We start from the raw sequence: 12,292 nt of genomic DNA, 5'->3' as shown, positions 1-12,292 counted from the left end.
GAAGAAATCCCAGTGAAGAGAGGCCATCCTGTCCACTCCACTGTCCCCGAGGGCAACAAAAAGCTTGCCATAAAATATAAGATGTAGCCAGACACTGTGGCTCATGCCTCTAATTCTCAGTACTTTGGGAGACCAAGGCGGGAGGATTGCTTGAGGCGAGGAGTTAGAGACTAGCCCAGGCAACATAGCAAGACTCCATTGCCACAAAAGAATTTATAAAGTAACTGGGCTTGGTGGTGCATGCCTGTAGTCCTAGCTACTAAGGAGGCTGAGATAGAAGGATTGCTTGAGGCCAGGAGTTTGAGAGTAGCCTGGGCCCCATAGTGAGATCCCTTCTATACAAAGTAAAATGTAGGAATGGACATAGAAAAAAGGGATCCTAACACATAAATACATACATGTGTAAGTAGTCTTCATGTAGCAATGCTTGAATAAAAGCATAAACAACCTCAATTGGTTAATTAAGCTATGATCCAGACCACTGGATTTATTATACAGACATGAACCTCAGGCAACTCTAGTTCTTAATAGAAGAAAAAGGTATAATATGTACAATATATACAGTACATACAATCTGATGAACAGAATCACAATATGTATTACTCATGCAGTTGCAGTCCTTATACAAATGTCATGTTGAGAAAAATCACAGTATTCACGTGGTAAATACTGGCATTTGACTTATGTTTGGGAGAGGATTAAGGTAAAGAAAGGACCATGGTGCATATGGAAGATATTCAGAATTCAAACATGTCAATTATTACAATTACAAAAATTCTAACAACTATTGTCACTCTATGTTACCAACAGTAGCAGGTAACTGGTTTTTCCCCGTGTTCAGTCACCCTGGGCAGGAGTCCCTCTCGGCCATACCTGATACTCTGAACTGTCTCCATCTCCACTGTCTGCCTCCACCTGCGGGGACTCCATGCCCTCCTGCTGGCTGTCCTGGGCTAGGCGGGCATAGGGGGTACTGCTGCTCTGGGGCGTCACACGTGTGTCCTCTGTGTCATCTGTGAGGTCGATGGTAAGGTAAGAGCTGGGAGGGGACGGCCATGGCGTTCCTGCCGATGCCGTTGCCCGCCGCCTCAGGGACTGTGGACAGAAGGACACATAGTTTGGGCCACAGCAAAGGATGTTGGGGACCAACGGCACCCCCATATGCCTCCTAGGCAAAAAGAAAGAGGAAAGACCGAAGTTAAAGAGAACAGAGACCGCTGAAGAAACTTTTCCAGGAACATGTATCCCTTCAGAGGTGGGAGAAGGTCATTGTAACTGTCCCAGCGACAGAGACGAAAAGATGACGAAGGCACAGATGATGGGTAATGATGAGGGACTCTTCGAGCCAAGCTCGGAGCAGGTCACTGGCTTAAGCGTCTACTGTGCATGTGACTGTTCTTACAACGAGAGTGAAGTGTGGCCATACCCGCTAGGGCTGCCTCAAGACAGGTGAAGACCTTAGAGAGAAGACAATTCTGAAAGTCAGTGGTTTCCGCCTTGTTTCCAAGTTAGAGAAAGAACCAAGTCAACAGGGAAAACTTCCATTCCCAACAGAGTGTCATCTGAGATCAGACCAGGAGAGAAGCCAACAGGCTTACAGGAAGCTTACCCAGGAAAGAAAAGAAAAAGCAAGAACCTGAAAAGCAGTGTGAAAAAAGGACACAGATTATCCACCAGTCACAGACAGTAGTGCAGTGAGTGAGGTCAGTGCATCTGAGATCAGACCAGGAGACAAGCCAACAGGCTTACGGGAAGCTTACCCAGGAGAGAAAAGAAAAAGCAAGAACCTGAAAAGCAGTGCAAAAAAAGGACACAGATTAGCCACCAGCCACAGACAGTCGTGCAGTGAGTGAAGCATATCTCCCAGTTAGAGACTGGGGGCAGGGGTCTGGGCATCTGGGGAACCAACCCTGGTAGCCGGGAACTCCACGGGAGACTCGTCCACATGGTTGCGGCCCTGCCGGCCTCGGGTGGAACGTGGGGAAGGCCTGTGCCTCTCCCGGCTGGAGACACTGTTGTTATTTCGAGTTCGGACCTGGAAGCAAGAGAGGACATGCACTGGGCCTTAAGTGACTGGAGGCTTGGGGTCTGGCAGGGCCAGGATGATTAGGCCTTGAGGTGGCCAAGGAGACCTGGTAACCAGCTTCAGGACAACTGGAAGTGAAAAGGTGGTAAGGAGGGACACTGGACTGAGTCCAGCCAGAATTCCCCAGTTCTTGGAATAGACGTGGTAGGGTGGCCAGCTAGGCTGCCTGACAATTCCCAGCAGGTCCTGCTCTGCTTGTCACAGCAGACAGACTTGGCCAGCTGAAATGGCACCTGCCAATTGGGATTGAAAAATAAAAATCTGGCCGGGCGCGGTGGCTCAAGCCTGTAATCCCAGCACTTTGGGAGGCCGAGACAGGCGGATCACGAGGTCAGGAGATCGAGACCATCCTGGCTAACACCGTGAAACCCCGTCTCTACTAAAAAATACAAAAAACTAGCCGGGCGAGGTGGCGGGCGCCTGTAGTCCCAGCTACTCAGGAGGCTGAGGCAGGCGAATGGCGTAAACCCGGGAGGCGGAGCTTGCAGTGAGCTGAGATCCGGCCACTGCACTCCAGCCTGGACGATAGAGCGAGACTCCGTCTCAAAAAAAATAAATACATAAATAGATAAAAATAAAAAAATAAAAAATAAAAATCTGGCCAAGCGCAGTGGCTCATGCCTGTAAGCCCAGCACTTTTGGGAGGCTGAGGTGGGCAGATCACTTGAGCTCAGAAATTGGAGATCATCCTGGATAAAATGGTGAAACCCTGTCTCTACTAAAAATACAAAAATTAGCCAGGCATGGTTGTGAGTGCCTGTAGTCACAGTTACTCAGGAGGCTGAGGCAGGAGAATCACTTGGACCAGGGAGGCGGAGGCTGCAGTGAGCCAATATCATATCACTGCACTCCAGCCTGGGTAATAGAGTGAGACTGCAGCTCAAAAAAAGAAAAAAACAGAAAGAAAGAAAAATTCATGTTCAATCTAAAACTTTTATGTCAAAGAAGCATAAAGCCAATTACTGGGTTCAGGAAGGCACCAGATCATCAAGATGGAAGAGAATTCCTTAGGCGCTATGTTCATTGTCAAAAATGGCATGAACTTGGTTGTTGCAGAACCTGTATTCAAATTCTGCAAAGAAAAGTTGATGTTTAACCTTGAGTTAGTTGCTGGAATCTTCTCTCATCTCCACAAAGGGGATGATACAGCCCGTATCCTGGGAAGGAAGACTGTAACCCACACCTGGGATAGTAACTGTCAGTCTGGTCTCTAAAGGGTTAGGTGACCATACACAATAACTGCCTTCCCATTGCCAGACCTCAAAACTTTGAGCCACAAAATCCACCCACAAAAGTGGTGGACTCCCCAGGTCATTAGCAGCTGAGCTGTCCACCCTACAAACTCTTATCACTCTTGGGCACCTCCAAGAGTGTCACAAGAAAGAACTTAAAAACCACCTGAAAGAAATGGCACATACGGAAAACCTTCTGGCTGGGCACAGTGGCTCATGCTCGAAATCTCAGCACTTTGGGAGGCCAAGGTGGGTGGATCACCTGAGGTCAAGAGTTCGAGACCAGCCTGGCCAACATGGTGAAACTTCATCTCTACTAAAAATAGAAAAATCAGCCAGGCATGGTGGTAGGTGCCTGTCATCCCAGCTACTTGGGAGACTGAGGCAGGAGAATCGCTTGAACCCAGGAGGCAGAGGTTGCAGTGAGCTAAGATCACGCCATCGCACTCTAGCCTGGGCAACAGAGCAAGACTCTGTCTTAAAAAAAAGAAAAAGATAAAAGAAAACTTTCCAACAACAGTCCCAGGGCCTTGCTTATATTTTCTAGTTTCTTTTTTTTCTTTTTTCCTCAGCTCACTGCAAGCTCCGCCTCCCAGGTTCCTGGGACTATACAGACGCCCGCCACCATGCTGAGCTGAATTTTTACATTTTTAGTAGAGCCAGGATGGTCTTGATCTTCTGACCTTGTGATCCGCCTGCCTTGGCCTCCCAAAGTGCTGGGATTACAGGCATGAGCCACCATGCCCGGCTATATTTTCTAGTTTCAAAACATTTGTTTGTCACTTTCTCTCTTAAAAGCTCCCTTAAGGAGATGGAAGACACTTTTGTTATGCTATGTCAACTGGTGGCTACAAGAGCTTTGGCTCAGGGTGTGACTACTTACAGCTGGGCTTTCTGACCGAGTCCTGGTTTCCCGGAAGAGCTTTGGCATCACTGGGGTGTCAGAGCCATCCCCATCTTCCCCATCGCCATCGCCTGTCAAGTCCTGTATAACGAAACACGATGAACATGAGGAAGGCCCCAGGGTATCAGCAAGTCTAAGAAACAAGGCAACTGCAAGACTGACCGCCTGTGTCTCACAGGGAGACCGGGTCACTTATCACAACACACTGCACATGGGTGCAGACACAGGCCAACAACGAGAGATGCCCCGGAAGCAATGCCATGAAACCTGCACCATGCCATTAAGACTTCCTCGTGCAGGTCTCACACCTCACACCAAAACCCAACATAAGCCAAACACAAATGCTGAAGCAGTGAGCAGCTAGGTCTGGCTGGAGTGCTAAGTACTTGCCTTCACTCACCAACTATGTGGCTTTGAGTCCATTTCTCTCATTTTAAAATTGGAATAACAGTACTTCCCTCATAGCACAACAGGGTTACATCAAGAATCAAATAATATGCCAAGTGTGGTGGCTCATACCTATAATCCCAACACTTTGGGAGGCTGGGGCAGACTGAGATCACCTGAGGTCAGAAGTTTGAGACCAGTCTGGCCAACATGGTGAAATCCCATCTCTACTAAGAACACAAAAATTAGGCCGGGCGTGTAATCCCAGCACTTTGGGAGGCCGAGACGGGTGGATCACTTGAGGTCAGGAGTTCAAGACCAGCCTGGCCAATATAGCGAAACCCTGTCTCCACTAAAGATACAAAAATTAGCAGGGCATGGTGGCGTGTGCCTATAATTCCAGCTACTCATACTACTCATACTCAGGAGGCTGAGGCAGGAGAATAGCTTAAACCTGGGAGGTGGAGGTTGCAGTGAGCCAAGATCATGACATTGCACTCCAGTGAGACTCTGTCTCAAAACAAAACAAAACAAAACAAACAAACAAAAAGAAATGTGTGGGCAAGAGATTTCCCTACTGTTACTGGCAACTAGCTATCAGACACAAAACAGCAGTGCTGAGCCTGTGATCCTGCAGCTGCCCTAATTCCTCCCAGGGCTTGGATTCCTCACCTTTTCAGTCCCCTCAGTAGGTTGGCCACCACCGAGAATGGAAGCTGAGGGTGAGTTTTCATTGCTCAGGACTTTTTTGACTGACACTGGCTCTGAGCAAAACCAACCCAACTGACAAACTCTACTACGAATAATTAGGAAACAGAAGGTGTCAGTAAAGGAAGGAACACAAAACATGATGGGAAAGATCCAATCTTGGAAAAGTAAATGAAGTAGAAAGCTTGATAATGTAGCAAGTCTTAAAAGATATAATTGTTTGAAATTCATTAAAATAAGCTTAGACAAGTTTTTTCGAGCTTGTAAAAAAATTCCTAGAGCCCACATAATCCTGACATCAAAACTACAGATAGATTTAAAGAAATAAAATCGGCCGAGTGTGGTGGCTCATGCTTGTAATCCCAGCACTTTGGGAGGTAGGGACAGGTGGATCACTTGAGGCCAGGAGTTCGAGACCAGCCTGGTCAACATGGCTGAAACCCTGTCTCTACTAAAAATAGAAAAAAGGCCGGGCGCGGTGGCTCAAGCCTGTAATCCCAGCACTTTGGGAGGCCGAGACGGGCGGATCACGAGGTCAGGAGATCAAGACCATCCTGGCTAACACAGTGAAACCCCGTCTCTACTTAAAAAAATACAAAAAACTAGCCGGGCAAGGCGGCGGGTGCCTGTAGTCCCAGCTACTCGGGAGGCTGAGTCAGGAGAATGCCGTAAACCCGGGAGGCAGAGCTTGCAGCGAGCTGAGATCCGGCCACTGCACTCCAGCCTGGGCCAGAGAGCGAGACTCGTCTCAAAAAAAAAAAAAAAAAAAAGGCCGGGCGCGGTGGCTCAAGCCTGTAATCTCAGCACTTTGGGAGACCGAGACGGGCGGATCACGAGGTCAGGAGATCAAGACCATCCTGGCTAACACGGTGAAACCCTGTCTCTACTAAAAATACAAAAAACTAGCTGGGCGAGGTGGCGGGCGCCTGTAGTCCCAGATACTCGGGAGGCTGAGGCAGGAGAATCGCGTGAACCCGGGAGGCGGAGCTTGCAGTGAGCTGAGATCCGGCCACTGCACTCCAGCCTGGGCGACAGAGCGAGACTCCGTCTCGGAAAAAAAAAAAAAAAAAAAAAGAAAAGAAAAGAAAAAAATTGGCTGGGTATGGTGGTACACTGCCTGTAGTCCCAGCTACTCAGGAGCCTGAGGCAGGGGAATCGCTTAAGCCTGGGAGGTGGGAGGTTGCAGTGAGCAGTGATCATGCCACCGTACTCCAGCCTGGGCAACAGACTGGAGTACAACAAAAATAAATGAATAAAAAAAAAAATTCTATACCCATTTCATTCATGAATACACGAATAAAATCAACTTCAAAATGCACCATGACCAAATTGGACTCATTCCAGGAATAAAAAGACAGTTTGCTATATAGTAGTCTCCCCTTATCCAGGGGGGATACATTCAAGACCCCCCATGGCTGCCTGACACCTTGGAACATGGAACCCTATACGTGCTGTGTTGTTGTCTATATCTACATACCTAGGATAAAGTTTAATTTATAAATTAGGCACAGATTAACAACTAATAATAAAATAGAGCAATTACAATATACTGTTAATAAAAGCCATACGAATGTGGTTTCTCTCTCAAAATGTCTTCTTGTACTCTATTCAGGGTTCATCTGTCCTTCCACGGTTTATGACCTGGTGTCTTCCTCCTTTGCACTTTTATGAATGTAGGTTCTATCAGACATCATCTTCTGGAGGAGTCTGGTTTCACTGCAGTTTTGGATGGTTTCCTTTCTCAATCAACTTCAACTCTTCTGAAAATGTAGCAGCAGCTTTTTCATTGGCAAATGCAGCCTCTCCAGTCATTTTTATAGTTTTCAGTAGAAACCTATTCTTGAATCTATGTAACCATCCCTTACTTGAAGTAAATGGTTTGGTGTCAGGAGATGCCTTGCTATCTATCAGCTCAATGCTTCCTGGCACAAAGCACTGCTGTCAATCAGAACACATTTCTGTTCATGTCTTCCACCTACAAACTTAATGCCTTTCCCATCTTAACTACACACTTATCACACAACATGGCTCTAACTTTTGCAGTTTGAGATGCAACAGTAAAACTAGCATAAATTTATTTTTCCTTCTTTCACGGCTGGAAGATTTGTTCTTACCACGATCTAACAACTTCAGCATATGATGTCTTTCCTTATTGAGAACTTTCACTTTTTCACTTAAAGGAAACACTTCATGGCTTCTCTTTGGCATAACTGAATTGCCAGCATCATCACTCCTGCAGTTTGGGGCCGTTATTAAGTAAAACAAGCATTACCTGAACACAAGCACTGTGATACTGCAACTGATCTGATCACAGAGATGGCTACTAGTGACTAACGGGCAGGCAGCACCTAAGCATAATGATGTTGGACAAAGACAGGACTGATCCTGGGCAGGACAGAGCAGGACAGTGCGAGATTCCATCATGCTACTAGAATGGCACTCAATTTAAAATGTATAAATTGCTTATTTCTGGGATTTGCCATTTCATATTTTCCATTTAATACTTTCAGACGGCAGTTGACTGCAAGCAACTGAAATCGTGGAAAGCAAAAGGACAGGTAAGAGGGGACTACCGTATTAGAGATTTCTCAATGTAACTGATAGTCCAGATTGAAAAAATAATGCCAAATATATGCAGAAAGCATCTAGTTCGACAACCCTCCATACATTTGCAGATGCCAGTTTTTATAGGCCTCAGGTTGCCCACGTGATGAAAGCCAAAGACAACGTCCCTGAGCCCTGAAAACGGGAGAGCGGAGACCATACCTGTGTGTAGCTTAGCAGACTGGACACCTCCCTCTTGGAGAGTCGTGAGCTTGATCTTCGGCCTGTAGAGGAAACAGCCAGGAGTCTGTTTTGAGGGGGCAGGCACCAGCCCCAGCCCAGGGAACGGCCTTGCTGATACGGGCTGCTCTCCGTGGCGTGGCCTGGGATCTCCCCTACACTATTGTCAGCCACAGGGGTTTGCTCTCAGTCCCTCGGTGTCGTTCATCTTCTCCACTGATTTTATTCATAAGACAACAGAGCCCTGGGCCAGGCATGTGACAGGACCCAAAACAACACTGAAGTTACCAAGAAGGGGAGCCCTCCGATTCCTTCCAGCAGGGCGCTGCCCATCCAGGGACCACTAACTACATTTCCAGGAACAATTCACTGCCTGCCGTGTCAGCCGCTTCTCAAGTGCTCCCATGTAGAGTGTGGCTATTGTGGGGAACAATGCAGAAATAGAACCCTTTCACGCTTGCAGGAAGTTCCATGGGATGGCACAGCTGAGAGGACAATGCAGGGCTTTCCAACCCAGCTGGGGCGGGATCCCAAGTGAGCTGGCTGGAGCTGCTCAGGGCAGGGTGGAAAGGAAGCACACTCCAGACCTCCCCCTCCCAACCCCAGCCCAGCTCTGAGTGGGGAGAGGGTCCCACTGCAGAAGAGCTCTCCGAGGGCCCATGCCGAGACCACTGCTGTCATGACTGGCAGAGAACAGGGAACCATCAACCTTGTGTCACGCTCAGAGTCCCAGTTGAGACGAGAGTCTCAAAGGGGAGGCCAAGGGCTGCGGGCAGGCGTGAAGGGCTCAGCCCGGCATCCCTCCTTGCTGGAGCTCTCTTCCCTCCCAGGGAATTGTGGTGGAGGTTGTCAGAGACTCTCCCCAAAGCCTCCAGGGGTCTGCAGTGACCGCTCAATGTGTCAGCACCTGACACCACCCCGGTCCCCGCTGCCCAGCCACCTCTGATCTCCGGGGTGCGGATGGCCTCCAGGATCGGGGGCGAGTCAGAGGACTGGTCGCTGCAGGCCCCATTGACGAGGATCGAGTCTTCCCTCCCGCCGGCGTCCTCCTCTCCATTGAGATGCCTGGTGTCTCCCTTCATGCTTTCCTGTGGGAGAAGCCAGAACGGGTGGGGTGGAAGGGAAGCAGGGACACGAGAGGGGCAGTGTTCCTCCAGACGCCCCGCCATGGGCTCTATGTTCCCAGGCCAAGGCCCCAGGATGCATTCTCGGGGTGATGCTCTTGCCCAAGCACCCCACCCAGGCTGCCCCCCATAGCCTCCCCCTCACCAAGCTCGGAGGCTCAGGACTTGGTTCCATGTGGACAGGCTGTCCCGAAGGCTCAGACGCCAGCACCCAGGACAGAGGCGGGGGCCAGGGCTGAGGTCTCAGGCTCAGACTGCTCTGTGCAATTAGCCAGCCCCTTCAAACAATGCCATTTAGGACCTGCCTGCCCCGGCCTGTCTGCCGCCAGCCTCTGTCCCCTCTGGCCCTGGCCCCCTCTCCCTGCTCAGCCTCTGCAGGGGCTCAGGAAGCCAGTGCATTATTTTCCCTCCTGACCCCTTTGTTTGCTCTCTCCCTTCCCCTCAATCTCCAGGTCCTCTTCCCACCCACCCCCTCCTCCCCCACAGAACCGCTTCTCTCCTCTCCATGGCAGCACAAGCCCCGCCTCACCCCATCCTCCAGGGCCCATTGGTCTGCTGGCCTGTCGCTCACTCCCCTACTCCCTCACCAGCTGGGGCTCAGAGTCCCAAGTTCCCAAGGAGGGAAGGATGAAGGAGGCACAGGCAGAAAGCCTGGGGGGAGTTAACCGGAGGGGGACTCCCCAGATGCGTTGTAGCCTCACCCTCACCTCTGGGACTTGGCCTCCCCACTGCTGCCCCTCCTGGTCAGGTAAATCAGCTAACACACAGGGCCAGGGCCATACTAATGGGTTGGCAGGCTGTGTGACCTCTGGGCTGGCCCATTGCCTGCAACATTGTGGTCACACAGATTTTGTTGGATGCAAGAACCTGTATGTATCTCCCCCTAGGGAGAGTGAGGAGCTCACCTTCTAGAAAAAGAAAACTGACACACAGACTAGGTTATTCTCCAAGGTCATATAGCCCATCTAAGAGGTGGGGCCAGGATGAGAAAGAGAACAAGCAAAAAACTCCAGTGCACAAATGCCATCTGAAACCGAGTTTTCCAAGTCACTTGCCTTTGCTGTTTGTTCCACCTTTGGTTGGCAAAAATATTACAAAAGCCTAGGGACAATATGAGACCTCCAGGCCCCCATCCCTGAGCCACAAACAGCTCCAGGTCACTCACTCCACACCCTTGTGTCCTGGAAGTGGGCCTGGGAAAAGTTTCCCCAGAAAGCTGCTGCCCATATGCACCAGGTCTCCCAGCCTCTGGGATCCATCGTGGAGACATACCAGCCCCTGCCAGACAACCCGTGCTAGCCTCGCAGTTTTTCTTCTATCCATCCATCCATCCATCCATCCATCCATCTATCTTAGAGACAGGGTCTCACTAAGTCACCCAGGCTGGAGTGCAGTGGCGTGATCACGGCTCCCTGCAGGCTAGAACTCCCAGGGCTTGAGTGATCCTCCGGCTGGGCCCACAGGTGTGTGCCATCATGTGCGGCTAATTTTCCGTAGAAACAGAGCCTGGCTACATTGCCCAGGTTGGCCTCAAAGTCCTGGCCTCAAGGGATCCTCCCACCTCGGCATCTCAAACCAGGGTACCTTCTAGAAGCCACACCTTGTATTGCTGGCTCCGAGCTGCACTGGCGCCACTGGCACTGCCCACCAGGGGGCGCCATGGAGCCCAGTCTGATGTGCCCAGTGGCGGCAGAGGTGCAATTTGTGGTGGGTGCACCTGCCCATTGCATGGGGCAACTGGACCTCTGCTGCTACTCCCCATGTGGCCCAGGAGCCACACAGGCTACAGTACCATCACCTGAGAGCTGGTCGGAATAACTGTTGGAACTGGGAGCTGGCTGGAGAAATCTCAGGCACTAAGCTAGATGTCCTGAAGCAGGATTTTCTTTTTTTTTTTGAGAAGTCTTCCTCTGTCGCCAGGCTGGAGTGCAGTGGTGCAATCTCGGCTCACTGCAACCTCTGTTGAGAGTTCAAGCGAATCTCCTGCCTCAGCCTCCTGAGTAGCTGGGATTACAGGCATGCGCCACCACGCCCAGCTAATTTTTGTATTTTTAGTAGAGACAGGGTTTCACCGTGTTGGCCAGGATGGTCTCGATCTCTTGTCCTCGTGATCTGCCCACCTCAGCCTCCCAAAGTGCTGGGATTACAGGCATGAGCCACTGCGCCCAGCCTGAAGCAGGATTTTCACAAGACATTTTAACACACACAAGTCATGCCTGGGTGATTAATATGCATGTTAAAGCAGCATTGTTCAGACTATAAACATGTGTGCTGAAACACAGCACGTAGGCTTTCTATGTCTCACATGATCCAGGATGTGTGCCAGCACATGTTAAGGAATTTTCCCCAACCCCCAAGGACAGGGGACATGCCTGAGTCAGACCAATCAGCTGCTTCTCAGGCCTTTTTCTCCCAAGCCCTGACCCGGAAGAACAGGCTGGCTGACCTATGGCCAGGTCCTACGAGATAAAGCGACCTGAATCCCAGGGAAGTTGCTGGAGTGTCCATTCAGAATAATCACTACTTTTAAGCGTTTCACCTCAGGCCAAACCAGCGAACTAAGTAACCTAGTGGGCCTGGCATAGAGTAGGAGGTGGGGCTACCTGGTGTACCTGGTGTCTCCAGGAGGGTCCACCACCCCAAAGTGCTCTGGGGGGAAGACACACAGGGTTCGTTTGTGGCCAGGAGCTGGTGGCAGACCAGAGGCCTGGACTAAAGGATGTGACCTCCTTTGCCTTCATCCAGGACCCAGGGTTCTAATGTGTGCTGGGTTTCACAGGCAACATTGAACCCCAGTCCTCAGACAGCCCCTAACTGGGTCAACAAGAAGCCAGACAGGAGTCTCACCTCCTAGACAGACCCAGGTTGACAATGATTAACCACCCTGGGACTTACCCCAGGGCCTCAGCAGTGCCAACTAGTCACCAGCCTACCCGACGTGTGGGCAGCACGCCTTCTAAAACCCATATCTCAACATTCAGGAAAAGTCTCAAGCCCCTAGAACAAGACCTGTGGGTACTGGAGAGAGAGTCCAGGAAGAAAACCCACAATAAATGGCACCAGCTAC

General features: G+C 50.2%; 1 protein-coding gene across 3 annotated transcripts in view; it reads right to left on the bottom strand.

Annotated features, from left to right (window-relative positions):
• DNMT3B (DNA methyltransferase 3 beta) overlaps positions 1-12,292 on the bottom strand; it is a 51,852-nt gene that overhangs the window by 22,417 nt on the left and 17,143 nt on the right. For 2 of the 3 annotated variants that reach the window (XM_033186098.1, XM_033186099.1), the window contains exons 2-6: positions 9,042-9,189; positions 8,084-8,145; positions 4,202-4,303; positions 1,910-2,035; positions 874-1,095 (exon numbers count right to left, since the gene is read on the bottom strand). In XM_033186098.1, the coding sequence (XP_033041989.1) occupies positions 874-1,095; positions 1,910-2,035; positions 4,202-4,303; positions 8,084-8,145; positions 9,042-9,183 (654 nt within the window). In that variant the 5' untranslated portion in view covers positions 9,184-9,189. The remainder of the gene's footprint in view (positions 1-873; positions 1,096-1,909; positions 2,036-4,201; positions 4,304-8,083; positions 8,146-9,041; positions 9,190-12,292) is intronic. The other variant, XM_033186100.1, reaches the window with a different exon arrangement.

The sequence above is a fragment of the Trachypithecus francoisi genome, unplaced genomic scaffold (assembly GCF_009764315.1).
Source record: "Trachypithecus francoisi isolate TF-2019V2 unplaced genomic scaffold, Tfra_2.0 Lachesis_group21, whole genome shotgun sequence".
NCBI classification, from domain to species: domain Eukaryota; kingdom Metazoa; phylum Chordata; class Mammalia; order Primates; family Cercopithecidae; genus Trachypithecus; species Trachypithecus francoisi.
Note: the sequence above shows the minus strand (reverse complement) of the source record. Positions and strands in the feature narration are given on the sequence as shown.